The 22,350-nt window shown below is 32.8% G+C and overlaps 1 protein-coding gene and 1 non-coding gene across 2 annotated transcripts; one reads left to right on the top strand and one right to left on the bottom strand.

Moving 5' to 3' along the window:
* Positions 1-1,876: 1,876 nt before the first annotated feature.
* On the top strand, positions 1,877-7,976 carry LOC105783855 (non-specific phospholipase C3). Its single transcript, XM_012609537.2, has 4 exons — positions 1,877-2,617; positions 6,708-7,114; positions 7,214-7,384; positions 7,475-7,976. The coding sequence occupies exons 1-4, from the start codon at positions 1,986-1,988 to the stop codon at positions 7,789-7,791; spliced, it is 1,527 nt and encodes a 508-aa protein (XP_012464991.1). The 5' UTR covers positions 1,877-1,985; the 3' UTR covers positions 7,792-7,976.
* An 8,352-nt stretch (positions 7,977-16,328) lies between these two features.
* Positions 16,329-16,434, bottom strand: LOC128036390 (small nucleolar RNA R71). The gene has a single exon (XR_008193187.1). It is a non-coding gene; the product is annotated as a small nucleolar RNA R71 (small nucleolar RNA).
* Positions 16,435-22,350: the final 5,916 nt, after the last annotated feature.

Genomic DNA, 22,350 nt, shown 5'->3' with positions numbered 1-22,350 from the left:
CATGAGGGTTTTGGGCCTCTCTCACATCGGCTCCAATTACGAGTACTTCTTGGGCTTTTTTGACCCAATACTCTGTAATGTGATCCAACCCGATTCGGTTTTTCTATTTCCAAAAATAAAAATATTTATATATAAAACAATTTTCTCATCTCTATTTTACCCCAACAAAATTTTGAAAACGTTACCCCTAGTAAAATTTTGGCTGTTTTCCCCTAGTAAAATTTCGAGAAAATATGTTCAATATTTCACAACTCAACATGTTCACCATGACCAAAATGTTCACCATGACCAAATGGTTTGTTTTCATTTTTGGGCTTCAAAATAGTCCAAAAACATAAACTCATTCTTCTGATCATTTTTAAGTAATTCATATAGTATTGCAAATTTCCATTTTCATTTCCATTTCCATTTTTGAAAACCTACATTCATTTTCAAATGATCACATTTCTCCATTTAAGAGGAAACCATAATTATTCCTAAATGTTTCTCATTTCTCTTTTTCTATTCATTCTGTTCATTTCTATTCAAACACGCAATTCATTTCTGGTTTCAACGAGCTAGGTGAGGGACCGATTGGACATATGTAGTTGAGGCTCAAATGATTTATGGTCACAATGTTCCCTTACTAAAACCATGACATCAACCTCTTGAATCCTAGGTCGCGACTCACCTCGATTGCAATTGTGATGTCATGCTTTTGCCCTCAGTCTCGCGACATGCCTCTTTCATAGTCGTGATGTCACCATTGTATTTTTCAATTCTTACATTTTAGTCCCTCATTTATCACGGTGTTTCTTAAGAGCTTTCTTAAGCTCACTTTTAACTTGAATTTGATTAAATAATGTATTTTAATTAAGTTTTGGAACCCAGTGGCTTGCATAAATGAAATTGTAGTTGCTTTGTCAATGAATGTGGTATCTTACATTTGAAATCTGACGATTGAGTCGAGTGTGGTGCGTTACATATATAATATATAAGAATAACATAATATAAAATATTACAAACTTAAAAATGGGTCAGGTCGAGCTTGTGTCTTGAACGTTCAAGCCCAAGTTCAACCCATATTTTAAACAAGCCTAATTTGTTTGTCAAAGCCCATTTTTCGAGTATAATATTTTTACCTGAACCCTCCCAAATTTCGAGTGGGCCTTTGAGCTATGCAAGTAGCCCGACCCATGAACACGTCTAATGAAATACAAACTCATGCCAATTGTATTGGTAAAACCTTAAATTACCACCCAATCAAAGCCTTATTTTGATTTTTTTTTGTACTATTGATTGGGTTAATGTATAAGTTAATCAAAATTGGTGTCATTTTTTAAAGTTTAATATCGTATATATTCCATCTGTTGTTGTTATTGTTGTTGTTGTTGTTGTTATTATTATTATTATTATTATTATTATGACTAGAGGTGGAGCATGAGAGTGTTTAGGATCGATTGGGGTTGAACTTAAGCTTTTATACCTACGATAAAATACTTTTGTCACTGAGCCAAATGATTGTCAAAAGTTTCATTATTTATGATATATTATTTTAAGTACATATTTGTATTTTAAATACATAATTTCTATAAGTATATTCATGTGATAAAATTTCTAATATCTTATAAATAATGATTACTTCTTAATTGTATAAAATTAAAATATTTTATTAAAATTAACTAAACGTTAATGCTCACTGCACGTATATAACTTATTATTATATTCAATGTATTAAAATATCGAGAGGAGATGAAATGATTAAAGGTTTAGAACTTTTGCCAAAAACACATGTTTTTTGTTTTTTTTAGGAAGCCAAAAACACCTATGTTTAAAATTACTTAAAATATTCACCTCATGCTCATTCATTAATATATAATATGGGTAACTTTCAACGCCAAAAACATTAAGTTAATCCCATTTTGCTTCTGGCCAAAAAGAGAAAAAAAAAATCCCCATTTTGCCAGAAACAAAGAGCTTGTCAAGAAAGCTCCAAGATATCAACAATGGCAGTTGAAACAAGCTCTGCAACTCCATCTCCAATCAAAACAGTGGTTGTTTTGGTTCAAGAGAACCGTTCCTTTGACCACATGTTAGGCTGGTTCAAAACTATAAACCCAGAAATCGGCGGTGTGACAGGCTCCGAATCCAACCCCATTTCCACCTCCGACCCCAACTCCACCCAAATCACCTTCAAGGACACCGCCGGCTACGTTGATCCCGACCCCGACCACTCTTTCCAAGCCATATACGAACAAGTATCCGGCAAAACGTGGGATACCAACAACCCGGATCCGAACCCGGAGATAAAAATGAACGGTTTTGTACAAAATGCTGAACGTACAACTCCGGGGCTGTCGGAGACCGTAATGAATGGGTTTAAACCGGAGGCTGTGCCAGTGTTTAAGCAGTTAGTGACGGAGTTCGCAGTGTGTGATCGATGGTTTGCGTCGTTGCCGGCGTCGACGCAGCCTAACAGGCTTTACGTACACTCAGCGACGTCGCATGGTGCCATGAGCAACAACACACAACAGCTTATCGAAGGATTTCCTCAAAAAACTATATTTGAATCATTGGAAGAGAATGGATATAGCTTTGGGATTTATTATCAATCTTTTCCATCTACGCTTTTTTACAGGTAATAATTTTAACTTAGCTCTTCTGGAATTCTTAATTTTTATTCTATAGAATTACGGTATTAATTTTATTTTTTAAATATTATTTCCTTTGATGATATTAATTTATATTTATTTAATATCAATCTTAATCTGAATTAATTTCTGCACGTATACACTTTTTTCATTTGATACACATCAGCTCACAAAAATTTTCCATTATTGAGATGGAGGTCAGATTTTCGTTTTCTATTATTTTCCTTACCTTTCATTTATATAATATATTTTCTAAAATTTTATTTATGTGGCCTTTTTCCTCACTCTTTTAACTATAATACAAAATAAATAAATTCTAATATTAATCTATATTTTTTATAAAAGTTGTGGAAATAATCTCTATATTTTGATTTGATCATTTTAGTTTTTGTATATTTTAAAATTTAAAATTTTAGTAATCACCACACAATAATTATTAAATTTATTAATTAAATTCCAAAATCTAATGCAGCAAGCATATTATCATATATTTAATGTCATATCAGTTTGATATGTTTATATATTACTCACTAAAATTCAAGTTAATAGATAAACAATTATCATTTATGTCAAGATTAAATTTTCAAAATTGAAAGTATAAGGATTTAAAATGACCAATTAGAGAATATTGACTAAATCTACTACTAAACCCATAATACAATATTAGTAATAAAATTTAATCAAACATATTTAACTTCTACTATTTGAGTTAGAATTTAAATTTCAAAATTCAAAGACTACAGGATAAAATTTGATCTATTCAAAAGGACCGAGACTAAAATTGATCAAATTAAAATATAAAGATTAAATTCATAATTTTATAAAATACAAGGATTAATAAAAAATTAACACATTTTAAAGAAATATCTTTTTATAAGAGTAGTAGGAATGTCCAAAATCAAAATATACGAGATTAATTGAATTTTTTCAATAGAATTTTTTTTACACTAGGTTTATGGTATCCTTCTTGTAAATTGTATGTAAATTTATTTAATTAAAATTAGAGTCATCTAACTTCTGAATCATGATAGGCTGGCCATGTTCTATTATTTAAAGTCAATTACTTTAGCTGCATAATAAGATTGTTTAGAATTTAATTATTTCGCTCATCACCATCCAAAACCACAAGAATCCAATAATGTTGAAAGGGTCCCATTCCCATATAATTGAAATTTTAAAAATATAATAAACCACTTTAAAAAACAATAAAGCTCATACACAATAACCACTTGCTGCTCTTCTTTTTCTTCGTCAATCCAAATCCAAAGCTTCATACACTATTCACTTTTTAATATTAAAATTAATTAAATATCATATTGCTGTACACCTTTTATATACTTACAAAAAAATATAACTAAAAGATTTCTTAATAATTAGGAGTGGAGAATAATATTATTTAAAATTGAACTCAAACTTTTGTATTTATAATATAATGCTTTTGCTATTAAATTAAGAGATCATCCACACTTATTATCTCTTATATCATAATTTTTATTGTTTCAAGATTAAATTTTGAAATTGACAAGTTCCATCAATCCATCTTCAAGAATTCTTTTTACCATATTTCTGTTACTGCAAATTGTTTTTTATCCAATCAATTGTTCAAAAGAAATTTTCTTATGTTTGATTGGGATTTATTTACATATATTTTTCCCTCAACCTATAAAATTGAAAATATTATATATTTAAGCACGTTAAAATCAGAACCTCTAAGTTGGTTTTCATTTTTATTTTTTGCTTCCAATTAGGTAACTATGGTAGTCGGTAGATGTGAACACTTTTCTCTCGTTCATATTTTTATCTTTGGAGATGATATATTTTAAAAAAATGCTAGCATATAAATTGAATACCCAACTACCATATCTATACTATATATAAAAGGAAGCCTTCCTTCTTTGACGCTGACTTCTTTTTATATTGTAATGGTTAATTTTAATTTCCGTCCTTGATTTTTTTATATAAAATGATTAAATTTCAATTCCGCTCCTTATATAATATTAAAATTTGAGGTTTGATCTTTATATTTGAATATTTTATATAATTTGGTACTTCAATATTTATAATGTTATTAGTTAATCAAATAATTTATTCTAATTAAAATACCAAAGTAAATTTAAAGAATTATTAACATCATTAAAATGCCAATATTTATATTGTAATGATATTTTTATTACATGATTATCGAGTGAGTATTTTTTTTTTACTTTTAGAATGTCATACAAAGTAAATTTAATAGAAAAATTTAACGACGTCAATAATTAAGCCTAATTTTTAAATTCAAAAAATAAAAAACTAAATTAAAAATTAAATTCTAAATATAAACTTAAAACATATAATAACTTTAAATTTTAACTATTTAATCCAAAAAATTAATACTAACTATTCATAAAACAATATCAATTATTAAGAGATTAAAATACACGTCATTTCAAAAATAAATGAATTAAAATTCATTTTTCCTTTTCCTAGTGTGAAGGTAACAATAGCTAACGAAAAGCAATAAACAGGGACCAATTAAAATCATGACACCCTTTCAATATCATTAAAAACATCATGACTACTGCTGAATTCTTTATTATTATTACCTACCTTTTAGATATATACAAAGTTTTTTCTCCAAAACCATATCATATTCAAAGTTTAATATTTTACATTTAGTTTAATGATTTGTGTTTGTTTTAGGTAAAGTTATTTTGTTTCTTTCTAATAAGATTCCTTGACTTTGGGTGCCAATTTTAGATCTACATTACACGTAACGTGTTCAAAGAAGAAATTTTGTATTTTCTATCAAACTTTCAACTAATTCATCTATAAATTACACGTCAAGTAAAATTTAAAGTTAGTGTTTATCTATAATTGCTATTCTTTTAAATGTTTAATTGTGTTGGTATGGCTTATTATTTATCGTATTATTAAAAATATTTTTATAAAATAATTAATATTACTGTAAAATTTTAAAAATAGCCACATATTATAATATTTGAATTCCCATTGTTTTTATAAAATAATCAAAACCTCATTTGTTTTTCATATTAATTTTTTTATAAATATATTTCTTACATAATATATTTTCAGGGTGCCAAGGGCAAAGTCAAAAATTTTGAGACTAAAATTAAACTATATATTTCTATGAGCTAAAATGTAATTTCACCATTATATTAGCTTACATTATTATAATTGTTAGAAAGTTTGAATAAAAAATTTGTCATTTTAAGGGCAAATTATAATTTTACCTTGTATTAACTTATAATTTTGTTGATTTTAGAGAGGTCTAAAGAGCAATGTTCCATTTAGGGGGAGGGGGAGGGAGCATGTCCCCTACCTATCCTGGTGTGCCATAATCTGGTACTTACATAATGCAGCTGATTAAATTGGCGTCATAGGTGAATTCGACATCAATTTAAACAAAAAAAAATTTACTTAAAAATAAATTTTTTAACAAAGTAATGAATATTAATATAATTGTGTTTTTATCTTTTACTATTTTATATAAAATATTTAAATAAATCAACTAAAAATTAAATATCTAATGATTGAACATGAAAATGATGAGGGTCTGATTATAGATATTTTACCATTTTACCTATAATTTAATTGTTAAATAAGTCATTTATAAATATATATTGATATAATCTAGTATATATAATATTTAGAACTACATATAATTTCTCCCCAACTTATAAATAAGAGGATAATGTGCTTTAACGCACTCGAACTCACGTCCTCTTGCATGGACAACAATGTCCACGCTAATGGAGCTAAGACTCAATGCAATTATTCAACATTTTTATTGGATATATCTAAGGGAAAATGTTTATTTTGCTTTATTTCAACTTTTATTAATTTTGTTTTGAATCTCAAACATTTATAGATAAAAAAATTAAAAAAGAAAACTTAATAACAAATAAAATCACTTAGATTCGGTGGATTGGAGAAAAAAAAATCCAAATCCATCTACAAATGAAAGAAAAGAGACGTAAATAAATCTCATTATTCTTACAAAGATCATATAATAGAAGAGATGTACTAATATGAATTAATTGATGCTGATAATATGGTTTCATTAATTAATATCAGGAAGCTTAGGCACTTGAAATATGTGGACAATTTCCATCAATACGATCTAAGCTTCAAGCGTCACTGTAAGGATGGGAAGCTACCAAATTATGTGGTGATTGAGCCCAGATATTTTGACATTTTAACAGCTGCTGCAAACGACGACCACCCTTCCCATGACGTCTCAGAGGGCCAGAAGCTTGTGAAGGAAATCTATGAAGCGCTCAGATCAAGTCCTCAATGGAATGAAATCTTGTTCCTGGTCATATATGATGAACATGGTGGTTTCTATGACCATGTTCCGACACCAACCGGAGTCCCTAGCCCCGATGATATTGTCGGTCCTGAGCCTTATAACTTCAAGTTTGATCGTCTTGGTTGCAGGGTTCCTGCCATTATGGTTTCCCCTTGGATTGAGCCTGAAACAGGTAAGTCCGGATGCAAGATTATGATATGTTGCTTATAACCTAGCTTACTCAGATTGGTTTGGATAAAAATGTGGCTGACATTGAGTATGCTGAATTCAGTGTTGCATAGGCCATCAGGGCCAGATCCTACATCAGAGTTCGAGCATTCCTCCATTGCAGCAACACTTAAGAAGATTTTCAATCTCAAAGAATTTCTAACAAAGCGTGATGCGTGGGCTGGTTCCTTTGATATTGTTGTCAATCGAAGCACCCCAAGAACGGACTGTCCAGGTAAATTCAACTATCTAAACACCCTACAGTTGTTTTTTTCGCAGTAAAGTGATTGAAAGCTATAATAATAATTACTGCATAAAAATGTAGAAAAACTGGCAGAGCCAGTGAAAATGAGAGACACTGATGCCAAAGAAACAGCAAAACTAAGCGATTTTCAAGAAGAGCTAGTGCAAGCAGCAGCAGCATTGAAAGGAGATCCATTCAATCTTGTCGAAAACATGACAGTCTCATCTGGTCTCAAGTACGTTGAAGATGCCTTCAAAAAATTCTATGATGACGGCCAGAAAGCTAAGGAAATTAATGAAGTTGAAGATACTGTTTCAGCTGATGCATCAACTAGGAGGACAACAGCTTCCAAAACTTTCATGCAAAAAGTTTTCTCCTGTTTGGTTTGTGATCGTTGATCTACAAAAACATGATCATCAATTATCTGCCAAGCTTCCATCAATCCTTTTTTCCCTATATGTTTGCAATTTGAAGAGATTTGGGGTTTGAAAAGTTAGCATGCGTAGCTACTTTGACGAGACAAGTTTGTGAGAATCGTGTCATGTTACCGCATTTTAAATTTGATTGACTTTCTTTTTTCGCATCATGAGGTGGCTATTCTTCTTCTTCTTCTTCTTCTTATTATTATAAATTATGTGTATAAAAAATATGTATTAAAATGCAAACGTTATTTTGAAATATACAATAAATAATTAAACGTATAGTTTAAAATCAATTAATAATAATACATCAAATATATATACGATACTAAAATAGAAAAAGATTAAATTGTGAGTAAAATGAAAATTAAACATGTAAATACATCATATTAAAAACACTAAATACACTACAATTGTTGATTATGGTGTTTTCATTGATCTTGAATTAGTGTCTAATTAACTAATAACGCAAACTCAATCAACAACATTATCAATAATACAATTAATAGAGATAATAAAGTATGTATAATACAATGAAAATGTAAAAATTATATTAAAATAAAGTTTTGGTTTAGTAGTAAGTTTATGATTATTTATTGATGTAAACAGCATATGTTCAAATCCTACCACATGCAACATCCCGAGGTTACAACGGCAAAGCTGCTCGTTTGATTCCTTCCTTTAGTTAAGTCCTTGAAAGTGCCTTAGCGATACATTAAGCTCAATTTCACATATAATTGATAATTTTATTGAAAATAACATAGGAAATAAATAAAAAGTGCAATGTTAGTAAATTCTAATCTAAATGCGAAAAAATGATAAAAGACTCAAAACATCGCTCGGAATTAAGCTCTTTAAGTATGAAAAGAGCCTAATTTTTCATATCGAAATATGACGTATCAAGTTACATGATCACTTTTGCAGGGGAACTTATGGGTTGGCAATCTAGATTGTAGAAATGTATTGTTTTATCCACTACAGAATTTGAGTTTATTGCAACTATCGAAGCGTGCAATGAGTTCTTTTAGAAGAAGAAATTTGTGCAAGAACTCAACTTTGTTCAAGAGGTATGAGAATTTTGACAAAAGCTCAGCTTTGCTCAAGAAATGAAAATGTGACAAAAAAAAGACTAAATTGCAAAATCTAAAAAGTTTGAGAACTAAAGTCTAAATTTGACTAAAAAGATAATTTGAACTATTATTGATTTTTTGGTATGAGAATAAGTTGGAGTATGCTTTGGAATGAGGAAAATCAATTTTGGGACCAAACTGGAAAGATTTGAAATTACAAGCACTAAACTGTAAATTTCTCATTTTATTGGGAAATGGGTAAAATTGTAATTTTCACTATTCATGGATTTCTATTGAAGGTGAATTATGATATTTGGAATAGATAAGTGCTTATTGTTGTAAAGAAAATGGGCTTTGAGGCAAAAGAGGGCAAAATGATAATTTTCCCATACAAGGGCATTTTAGTCATTTATCAATAATTATACATTGGAAATATTATTTTTATGTGATATTTGATATAAGGAATTATTTTGGACCATTGAATGTGATTTTTATGAAGAGATTGAATGTGAATCATACAATTTAACTGGGTTTGACCAAACTTTGACTTGAGACTTTTAAATGGATAAAATAAAGGGAAAAAGAGAGAAAAATACCATCTTCCTTCCAGCAAGCTGTTGTGACCTTCCCTCTTCCAAATAGTTCTAATTTCTTCTCCATTTTTCTTTGCTTTTCTCTTCAAATCTCTTAAAAACCCAACACCTAAACCATAAGTTTTGTTGAAATCACTTGGAAAATCATCTTTTAAACGTATTTCCACCATCAATCTCTCAAATTTTAGCCTAGGGTTTCATGCTTTCTTGAGAGAGAAAATAAAGCTAGAGTAAGAAAGCTTCAAAGAGGAAGAAATAGTGCTTTTCATCTCTCTTAACTTGATTTTTGAGATTAGTTACATGGAAAAGCTTGGATAGATTATGTGTAAATATTTTTGTGTATGAAAATGAGGAAATGTTGAGAAATGGAATCTCAAGCTTAGATGAGGGTGAATTCAAGAATATGGAAGCTTGATTTTGTGTTTATGTGCATCCAAGAGGTAAGTACCTTGGATACTCATACTTCTCTTATGCTTTAAGTTTGGAAAAATTATATTATTATGAATATTTAAATAAGTTGACTATGTAACAGCTCGATTTTCAGTGGTACCGAAAAAAGTAATTTCGGAATCCCATTTCCGTAAATCGAATATGTAAATATTAAATTAAAATATTTACAGAGTTAGTATAATAGAATATTAAAGTTTATTCCTTCAATTTTTCTAGTAATTTCTTAATTAAGGTACAAAGACTAAATTGTAAAAGTTTTATCACTATAGATTTTAATTGGTCAAAGAATTAAGGACTTAAATTGCAATTAACCAAAGATCCAAAATGGTAATCAAATCAGTTTTCTATTATGGTTAGTGGATGGTGATGATTTCTCTATTAACTAAGTTTAATTATTAGTTTTTTTGTTAATTAAGTATAATTAAATTAATTAAACCTAATTAACTAATCCCTAATCCAACTATATATGATAAAATAAAGAATTAAAAATGCCATTTTCTATTCATCTTCTCCATCGAACAAAGAAAGAAAGAAAACCCTTAAGGAAGCTTCAAACATTTGACCCTAATTTGTAAGTTCAATTAAGTCATTTTTCTTGTAAGTTTTATGTTTTTTAGGTCTTGGGAGCTTGATTTAACTAGCCCATGTACCAATTTGCAAATTTTTGAAGTTTTTAGAAGTTTCCATTGATGATATCTTGAAGAAATTAGTGTTAAATTGATATATTTTAAGCTTAGAAGTGAAAATGACTAGATTGTAATGTTTAATTGTTAGTTTTGCTCAAAAGGAATAAAGTGAATAAATTATGAAATTAATGTGAAATTTCTTTAATAATAGATAGTAGGGGGTCTATATGGATGCAATTGAGATCAATTTTGAAATCGAAGCTCAAATTTGAAAGATATTGTTATTTCGGTTTCGGGGACTAAATTAAATAAAATGACAAACTTAAGGGGCATTCAAAAAGTGGAATTAAATAGGTTCATGCATATCATGAAATGATATAAAAATATTTGGTATTAGTGAATTGTCTAAAATAATTATTTAGATCAAGAATTGAATCAAATTGAAGATAACCGGGGAAAAACCATAATTGTCGATTAGTCCTTGAAGATTCAATTTGCTTGTTGTTTTGACTAGGTAAGCTCATATGGTATTTATAAATTAGATTGAATGCATTTTAATTATATATATGTTTGATTGTAAATTGAATTGGTACAAAAATGTGAGATTTGGAGTAAATTGTAAAGGAATGTTAAATTATGTAATAGATGTCCGTTTGAACTTAGTAGAGGTTAGGATATGATTGGTATGCCAATAGGGTCTTATGCACGCTTGTATGAGATATGTGTTTGTACAGAGGTTGCCACAGGTTAAACCGAGATCCAACATTTTTTGTGGATCATCGAGTATTATTCATCTCTACAAAGACCTTAGTGTGGTGGAGGGATGTATTAGCATGTGAATATGCATATGATGCCTACAGGCTTTGCACTTTGGTGCGCTGGTGTGGTGTAGTCACCTGTGTATCTGAGTTCATTTACTAGGGTTCATCGGGCAAAACAATTTATATGAAACGAGAAATTGAAATGACATGAAATGAATTCGATGTTCAAATAAAGGAATATTGAATGATCTGAGTATAAAGCCTTTGATATATATATGTGATTATATCACTCTTGAATTGAATGAGATTTAAGTTTGTTACCTATTATAGCATGAATTTATATGTTAAATACTTGTGATATTACATGTTTAGATTTTATGCTAAAACTCACCTTGTTGATGCTGTGACTTGCCATGTCCAGCTAAACCATGCTCAAGTTATGTTGGCTTTTTGTATTTATTTGAAAGTTAAGGTAAGTTTTGTTTAATGCCTATGAACTTACTAAGCATCATATATGCTTATCCCGTTGTTTTCCCTTTCCTTTGTAGATTGTCACCTTGCGGAATGTGTTAAGCCGAATCATTCGAAGCTCACACTACCCTATCACCGATTTGGTAGCTTTTGAACATTTTGAGTCATAGTTTGTGTCATGTATATAGTTGTCATGCTACTTACTTAAATGTATGAAAGTCTTGTTAAATTGAACATGTAAATGATTTTGGTATATGTTGAATTTGAATGATGTACATGGCTAATGACTTGGTTAATACTTGACTATGTAATGTTGGATACTTTGGTAAGTTAAAACATGAACCTAACAGTTAGTATGTGAATTACAAATGCAAGATTTGGAATTGGTTGGTACCTAGTTGAAAAGGTATAACTTGTTGATACGCTTAAGTTACATATTAATGAATGGTATGTTTGGTTCATGGATTATGTCATAAAAGTGTTGATGAATGAATGGTGCATGTATTGAAAGTGAAATGACATATTTTGATTGATCTGGTATAAGTAAAAATAGGCATTTGAATGTTTAGGTTAATATGACAAATGGTATTGAAATGTTTAAGTTTAGTTGATGAAAATGTATTGAATAGTGAGGATGAGGGCATATTTCTAGTAGAGATGCCCCTAACGTCCCATGATATTTTTAGCATGGGAATCCCTTCAAAATCTCCCTTGTGTGGCTGACCTTGATTACTGGGAGTGGAAAGGTTGAATTTTCTATTTTTGGAAGATGTCATCCTTGATTCTCTCTATTGGTGGTTGTTGTCCCTTGAAAGGAGGAGGAAAATGTTTCTTGATTCAAGGAATGAGTCTTCTGGACCATTTTACCCTTGGTTGGATGGTTGGGCTCCTCTAGGTTGAATTGCCTTGTTGAAGCCCAAGGAAGCTGGGCTGAGATGCCCTAAAAAGGTGTAAATTTCATATTAAGTCCTTAAAAATATAAAAAAATTTTGAATTTAGCATAAAATTAATTAAATGGACACTTTTCCATAGTAGAATTTAATATAACAAAAATTATAAAAAAAACTATAAACAATATTATCAATTGCTCAGAATTTGCATAAATTAAATACGAAAAAGTGTTGAAAATAAGTTATCACATCCCCAAACTTAATTCATTGCTTGTCCCTAGTAATGTCCTTTAAACAAATGCTAAAACATCTAAATTCAACCCCCTCCAGCATAATTAATTCTCCATTTTGGCCATGCTTAAGAAAATTTTATGCTCAAAAATAAAAATTGCACACTTGTAACTTAAGTACATATATCATCCAATTTCTGTCAAGTATTAAAGTGCTAACAAAGTTCATGAATTGAATGCCTTCTCCCCATGATTGTGCACTAACTTCTTCCCCATCAATTTTTGTTTCTCTTGATTAAGCTAAGCAACAATCCTAAGGGTTAAATTATGTCTTCAAATGTTGAACTTAATAATTCCACTCCATTAATGTAGCAGGCATAAAATTTTAAACTAATAGGTATTTAACAAGGTTGTAATGGGGCTTGGTTTAAGGCATGGAAAGATATAGTTATTTTTATGCTATACAACCTCAAATCTAGCTTACTTCGAGCCTCTACAATTTCCCCCCTAAAGTACCCAATTCTTCTCTTTTTCTCACTTTTGGAAGTGTAACGACCCAAAAGTTAGTGGTGTTAGGATGTGTGGTTTTGAAACCTCATTTCCATAATCCGAACCCATAAATAGTTTTATTAAGTATTTATGAAGTTATATTAGGAGCAAATTAAATCTCGGTCAGGTAATTTTGTTGAATTAGCGCTTAATTAGGGTATATGGATTAAATCGTAAAAGTGTCAAAAGTTCAATTGTTAGTAAATCAAAATGTAGAACATGACAAAGAGAATCATAAGGAAATTAAACCATTTATTTAATAATAGTGCACGGTAACAACGAGTTTGATGGTTAAAAATGTTATAAAAATTTAATTTAAAATAAATAAAAAATTTACTAAAATATAAGTAATAGTGAAAATAAAAGAACAAAACATTTTCATCTTTCTTCATGCAACGAAAACCAAGGGAAGGAGAATAAAGAGGTTCGGCCATGGAGTTTTAAGTTTTCAAGCTCCAATTTGGTTAGTTCAATTTAGTATTTTTCTCATAATTTTTATGTTTTCGAAATCCTGAGAGCTTAAGCTATGTCCTACCCGGTGAAGCCTTAGTGTTCAAATATTGTATATAGAAGTAAGGCATATAGAGTAAGTCTAGAGTAGGAAGGTATTAAGTTCTACTAAGTATAAGAATTCCTTGAGTATTCCTTCGAACGAAGTCTGCATTAGGCGAGCTTGGTGGTTTGGCGAGCTGATCAGTCGTAATTCAGTGTAGTAGATTAAACTAGTTTTCTCACTTGAGGAGCCTGAATACAAGCATTTTTATTATGTTTTAGTTGAGTTTTTAGAATTTCATTTTCATTAAATAAAAAGGGTAATTTGAGTCTTTTATTGACCTTAGGGGCCGAATGTGACCTAAGGGTGAGCTAATATACTTTGTGAGGGTGGAGGAGACCATTAGAGGGGCGTACCAACTCAGTACTGGTTGTTGTGTTGCAACGTGGGGAGTTTGATGTCACAACATAGGGAGCAGAGCACAAGAATCCCAAGATTACCTTCAATGTCGCAACACAACTAAGGGATGTCGCGACACACCCCTGAAGCCACCCTGGGTACGAGCATATTGCCTTCGATGTCGCAACACAGGTACTAGAGTGTCGTGACATCGGTCCTGTACAATAAATACTTACGAGCCAGGGGAATTTTGGTCTGCACAATCATTATTTAATATGAGAGTGTCAGCTAACCTAGGGTTGAGGATGGCGACAACCCTAAATCTATAAATAGGCTCATTTAACACTTGTTATATACAACTTTTCATACTTTATAATTTCCTTTGTAATTCCAGTTTCAATTTTTTGCCTTTTTCTTAGGCTTTAGGTTATTTCCAGTTTTGCTATTTGCATTTTCAGAGAGATCTGAATTTTGGAAGTTGATCAACTCTTTATGGATTTAGTGCTTCAATCAATGCAATTTAGGATTCTTTTAAACCTTCTTCTCTTAACTTGTTATTAATGTTTATCTATCGCATCAAATTTACTATGTTTTTGGGATCCATGAGGAACTAATCCTCTTATGGGGGATTAGCGAGTGGAGGTATGATTAATTGATTGTTGTGCGGGGTTTTCTTAGTGGATCAACTGTTCAGGAAAGGAAGAACTTAAACCCTAGGCTTGACAACCCTAGAAAGTCACCTAGGTAGGAATTAACCCAAAATTGGTATGGCCTATCCGTGAACACCTTAGCCTCGAACCAGTGTAGACTGTGAGGTCGAGAGATAAGTAATTCTTACCAACTCGTTATTCTAGTGGAAGATCGAGAGATACTACTAGGGTAATGACTAGTTGATTGAATAGGGAACCTAAAGCAATAGTTAGTTATGATTATGGAAGCGAGCTAATCACCCATGCTCATATCTGATTCAATTTCTAGATCATATTTCCCAAAGTCTTTCCCTTTATATTATTTTATTCTTTATTTATAAAAGTATCGAAAATATTTCTTTATGTTATTCATAATATAATTTATTTAAAATACTAATTAGCTTTATTTGTGCTTAGGTTAGGATTAATTTAGTGCTTATTTCTTTTAGGTATGATCCTCGAAGTACTCACCTACTTTGTTGTAACTTTATTATAACCTGACCCCTATACTTACTCTGGACGTTAATACCACTAGAGGCGGTCAAGTTGTTGACACCATTGCCGGGGACGCAAAGCCACTAGATAATTTTAGTTGTTGCATTCTAATAGAATAATTAGGAAAATTTTAAATTATAGATACAATTTTATTTTCTAATTGTTGCTAACATCTTTTATTCTCTTTTTGGTTTAGTGTATGACTCGTAGTAAGGGAACACCTATAAAGCCAGCTACCGATCTAGAAAGAATAATTCATAGGAATCATCGATAGCAACAGTAATAGATGCAACAGCAGATACAGAACCAACCGCCTGCTACAAGCAATTTACCACTGCGAGATAACCCGTTGTTCAATGAAATTAACAATAATAACACAGAAGACCTATTAGCACCACCACAACTACCCACAAATATACATATGGCACATAACAAAAGAACCCTAATGGACAATGCTACCAAGTCTGGAGATGGTTCAAGGAAGTATAACAAGGCCAACCATCACGACTAATAAATTTGATATCAAACCAGCAATGATCCAGATGATCTAGAACAATTTGCAGTTCAAAGGCACAATTATCGAAGACCCAAATTAGCATTTAAAACGGTTCCTTCAACTTTGTGATACTTTTAAATATAACGGGGTCACTAATGATGCTATTTATCTTCGGCTGTTCCCCTTCTCCTTAATAGATAACACTTTCTCTTGGTTAGATTCGCAGACACCAAGATCTATCACGACATGGGATTAACTTGTTGGAAAATTTTTACAGAAGTTCTTCCCTATCAGCAAAATGATCCAACTAAGGAGGGAGATCACAACTTTTAAATAATTAGAGGGGAAAGTTTTCATGAAGCTTGGTAGCGTTTTAAAACATTAATTCAAAGATACCCATACCATAGATTACCTAAGTGGCTATGACTGCAAATGTTCTATAATGGGTTGGATGCACACTGTAACACCCCTAACCCGTATCCGTTTTCAAAATAATGTTACAGAGTATTACTTGAGTTTATAGTACAAACAAACAAAATTTCGAACATTTCATAACATATCAATATTCATATAAAAAACCAATCAAAATCTTTCATATTGTCCCATATACGAGCCCTCGAGGCCCAAAATAAGCATTAGAAACAAGTCAAGGCTAAATCGTAAACTCGGAGAATTTTTCGAAAAACATTGAAAAATTTCAAAGCTGTAGGGATCACACGGCCAAGAGACACACTCTTGTCTTAAGCATTGTGTTAGGGACACATGGCCTGTCCCAACCCGTGTCCGTGCCCGTGTAACTCAATAACTTGGTTACACGCCTAAGCTACACTCCTGTGTGCGAGGCCGTGTACCCTTCGAAGTAACCTCACACGCCCGTGTGCCAGGCCTTGTGTTAGGCCATGTAACAGCCTGAGTTGCAACCCTTTGAAAGCTACAGGGGACACACAACCGTGTCACCTGGCTGTGTGTCACACACGGCTGAGACACACGCCCTTTTGGATGAAAATAGGCCATTCTACAAGCCATATTTATCACCCAATTTGGCATAAACCTACACTCAACATTATGCATATAAGCAAACCATAATAAGGTACTAAACCATGCATTTTCTAGCCTTATACAAAAGGTATGATCACATACGACCAATATGCCCTTAGACACCTCAAATGACAATTTATAAACATGACTAATCATGTGTTCAATATAACCAATTTATCAACTAACATATATGCATATCTACACCAAAACTTACCATGTAGATCATTTAACAAAATATATCATTTGGTACAAAACTCCATTCTAAAACTAGCATCAAATGACCATATAAATCATTTCCACCAAAACACCAATTTACAACAATTACATCCTATCACAAATCACATATTCAATATGCATATTCATTCCACAATATTCATCTTCCATAATTCAGCCATACCAACTTATTCATCAACCATTAGAGAGCAAATATTTACATACCATATACTAGACTTATACTATCATCAAAGTGCCAAAACACTAGCCAAACAAATGGCTAAATTATCAGCAAAGCATATAGGCCAACATTAGCCAAACTAACCTATACATGTTATTATAACCAAACTTAAACCAACTGAAAGTACCGAATGAGCCAATGGATAGTGTGATATAGCTCCTACAAGCTTCCAACAAGAACGAGCTTCCGATTCACTAAAAACATAGAAACTACACAAAGTAAGCATTTAAGCTTAGTAAGTTCGTATAACATAGAATTTAACTCACCATTTAAGCAAATATTAGGTAAGTAAACAATACATATCCCAACACAACTTGGCTAAGTGCCTAAGCACATATTCACCAACATGTTAGCCATGTAAGATCACATATAAACCAAATCATGGATGAGATTAAGAAATAATCAAATTTCCATATACATGTATCTTCCATTTCATTTAACTATATATCATGTAATAATCTTTCCATGTATTTCATGTATATACCTATAATAGTTGGTATCGAACTCATATAATCTTGTAATAGAACATTGCCCGTTGAACCATTTAAAATATCATTGGATACTCGAGATAGCTTACACATAGTGTGATAAACTATAATATGTCAATTTCTGTACATGTATGCTCATACAAGCTATAAATCAGTATGCTCTTATGAGCTATAAATTGATAAGCTCATACGAGCTGAGAATCAGTAAGCTCTCATGAGCCACAAATCGGTAAGCTCATACGAGCTGTGGTGTATCCACAACACATACAAGACCTCAACCAAATCGGTAACCCTAAACCATTTAATGATGCATCGCTAGAAATCATAAATTTTTTACCCAATTCAGGCTGAGCCAAAACTGGTGCTTTGGTTAAGAGTGCTCTGAATTGGTTAAAACTTTGCTGATATCTATCAGACTATTCAAACTTCACATCTTTCTGTAATAGTTACGTCATCGGTATAGCTATCATTGAGAACTCGATCATAGCCAGCTAATCCTAGAAACTTCTAACTTCAGATACATTTCTTGGTGGTTTCCAGTCAACAACTACGAAAATTTTACTCGGATCAACTCTGATGCCTTCAGCCAATACTACGTGTCCCAGAAAACTAACGTCTCAGAGCGAAAACTCGCATTTACGAAATATAGCAAATAGTTTTTTTATCTCGCAGAGTTTACAAAACAATTCTCAAATGCCCAGCATGCTCGAACTCGTCTTGAGAATAGATCAGAATGTCGTCAATAAATACCACCACAAATATATCTAAATACAGTCTAAAGATTCTGTTAATAAAATCCATAAATACTGCAGGTGCATTAGTTAAACCAAACGACATCACAAGAAATTCGTTGTGTCCGTACTTGGTTCTAAATGCAGTTTTCGGCACATCAGAATCTTTCACTCGTAGCTAATAATAACCAGAATGAATATCAATCTTCGAGAATACTGTGACACCTTTCAACTGACCTAACAGATCATCAATACGAGGCAATGGATACCTGTTCTTAGTTGTAACTTTGTTGAGTTGACGGTAGTCTATACACAATCTCATTGATCCGTCCTTTTTCTTAACGAACAGAACCGGTGCACCCTAAGGTGAAAAGCTAGGTCGAGCAAAAACCCTATCTGTCAACTCTTATAGTTGTGCTTTCAACTCTTTCAATTTGGTAAGAGCCATTCTGCAAGGTGCTATCGATATGGGTGTTGTTCCTATTACAAGTTCTATAGCAAACTCAAACTCTTTGACCGACAGTAGTCCAGGTAAATCCTCTGGAAATACATCGGAATACTCGCAAACCACTGGCACTGATTCAAGCTTCGATTCAAACACTTTAGTATCCAATACATAAGCAAGATAAGCATTGTAACCATTTCTCACATGTTTCTGCACTGACATAGCTGATATAACAATAGGCAACCCCAGAGTCATATCAAATTTATCAAACGGTAATAACATCAAATCAGCTGAAAAACTGTAACCCCGTGTCATCAAAGGATAGTTCTTGCAAACTTTATCAACTAGCACATACTGACGTAGGGGGTTCGATACTTTAACTACGAATTTAGTGGACTCAACAGATTAATTCTTACTAGACACTAAATTCGTGCAAACATAAGAATCGATTGATCCTAGATCAATCAAAGCAGTAACATCAGTATCATAAGCATCTGGTGCAGAAGCATCCTCACGTGTGTGAATAGCATAAGCCCTACCTGGTGCTCGTGCCTCGGATCTCACAGCAAAATTTTTCATCACATCATGGCTACCACTCATATTTCTAGGATTACGAGGTGGTCTACCTTTCGCAACAGTATTGCTCAGCCTGGTGGTCTGAACTTTCTCTTTCTCAGATTTCTCTTGACAATCTATAAGATAGTGGTCTAAGGAACCACACCTGAAACACGCTTCATTCTTCACTCGACACTCATCATAATGTGGTCTATTACAGTGCTTACACTCGGGTCTGGCCTCCCTAACACTACCCACACTCGCTATAGATATAACCTGAGGTTTTGGACAGGAGCGTCAAGTACCTCTGTCTTTACTAGAATAACCCACAGTGTAAGACCCTAAACCCGGCCTAGAAGTTAGGCTCGAATTTGGTGTGTCACATTCAAGTGTTTTTTGAAAAACATGTTTTCATTAAAAACCCTTCTTGAAATTTCAAACTTTTTTCCATTTAAAACTTGTATAAAACATCAGTTTGTGTTTGTTTATTTTCAATCGAGGTTTATTAAAAAGTTATTACCTTCAAAACCTTATTGTTGCGAAAGCTTAAGTTAAAGCAAATGATTTATGAAAACGTGATATTTAAAAATTTACGTCCGAAAATGCATTGTTAGAAAACAGTTATTGTTTTGGAAAATCTTGTTCCACTTCTAGCAGATATAAATCCCAATCACATCAAATCCAAAAATTATAGAGGCCTTATTACAACTCGAATCAAAATCAATTTTCTTAAGTAAATGAGCAAAACAAAATAAAACAAGTGTCGTTGTGTTGCCCTTTCCGAGTCCCTCGCAGCTCCAAACTGTCTAACGCTGGAGATTACCTGAAAGGTTAAAAATGGGGTGAGTTTACGAAAACTCAGTGTGTAATTCCCCTTTATTAAAAAAACAGAATCAGTCTAGGCCTGAGCCCTTTAACAGTAACAGTTAAGGGTGGCCTTAGCCCCATACAGTAACAGTGACAATTGGGCCTTAGCCCCCATCAACCTCGGTTGGACCCGAGCCTATAACAAAGGGCACATATCACATATATCTGGGCCTAAGCCCATCTCAATATCAGAATCAGTATATGCAATGCATAAATACCCATACCAACCCTACACTCCATCTCCTGTCCAACCCTACACTCTTGTAGGGATTAAATCGACCCACCCATCCCTACACTCCTTAAGTAGCACCAGTTGCGGCACTAACCAATAGTTTAGTAGAGCTGCCAATCACATAATCGGCTTAAAGCCATCTGTGGGTCCACATTCGTTTCATGCGACCCGTGCGACCCTTACATATCAATCATTTCTTCCAATACAAGATCCCAACCCCATACAGTATGTCGTGTATGTAGTATGCCATGCTCAGAATCAGTCATATCATTCACAGTTAAGTTAATCAAACCATAGCACAAATCAGTCATTTACCCTCGAGGGGCAAAATAGTCATTTACCCTCCAAGGGCATTACGATTATTTAACAACCTTTTTGAAGGTCTACAGTCGCCTCGAGTGACACAAATAACCTAAATGGTCATAACGGTGTAAATGGGCCCAAGGCCCATATTCGTCCCAAGTGGGCCCACACGCTCGTGTGACCCATTTAGCCCAAATTCAGCCACGGCTATGCGAACTACATAGCCCAGTCTAGAATTTACGACTTAACATGGATTTTATCTGTGTAGGGCCCATGAGCCTTTTGGGCCCACATGACTCATTTCAGCCCAACGTGGCCCATAACAGCCTAAGAGCACGAGAACGCTCGTGGTGACCTCTACAGTCTAACCTATGTTTTATGGGCCCAGTTCACCACACGAGCGTTCGCACGCCCATGTGGCCTCAATCGTCATATTCATAGTTTTTTTGCTTTTGTCGTGTTATAGTCAGATCAGTGTGTGTATACACTTATTTGCGAACACTTGCCAAAAACTCTTTAGCACCAACCTACATTCATTCCAACCTTTAGGTAGGTAACTGACGAATCAAGTTAACCACTTCTTAACTTTTAGCCCAAAAATACCACCTTACCTTGATTGAATGAGGGTGGCTTAATCCACGAATACCATCTTCTCGACCAAAAGAATGTTCGGCTTTTAGAAAAATTTAAAGAAACCATATTTGAATGGAGAGAGGGAATACAACCACTTACCACCTTATCAGAAATACTTGTGGAACCGAAACAGAGAGGGGACAGTGTTGAGTTTCGGTTAGAGTAAGAACCACCCGAAGAAGAGAAGAATCCAAATCGAAAAGGGAGGGGAGAACTTTCGGTCCCAAGCCGAAAAGGAGGAAGAGTCCCAAGGGTTAGGGCGATAGATTTGGCCGAAAGAATCAATAGGCAAGAAGGGATGAAACAAGCAGTTGGCTGAACTTGAAAAGAATAGAGAAGAATAGGAGGTTTCGGCAGATGTTAGTGCAAAAGAAGGGGAGAGGAATGGACTTGAAAACAAAATAGTTTAATTTACCAGAATGGTAGGAGTCGGATACCCAAAATGCACAAATGGCCACTTGCAAATTCGGCACAAGAGAGCAGAGAAAGAAAAGAGCCTTCACAATTTCAGAAACCGATGACAAACTAACGAAAACTGAGAAAAAAACCCTCAGCCGAAATTCCTAAGGCCTTAGAGCGC

Source organism: Gossypium raimondii, chromosome 13, assembly GCF_025698545.1.
Source record: "Gossypium raimondii isolate GPD5lz chromosome 13, ASM2569854v1, whole genome shotgun sequence".
In the NCBI taxonomy this organism is placed as follows: Eukaryota; Viridiplantae; Streptophyta; class Magnoliopsida; order Malvales; family Malvaceae; genus Gossypium; species Gossypium raimondii.
Note: the sequence above shows the minus strand (reverse complement) of the source record. Positions and strands in the feature narration are given on the sequence as shown.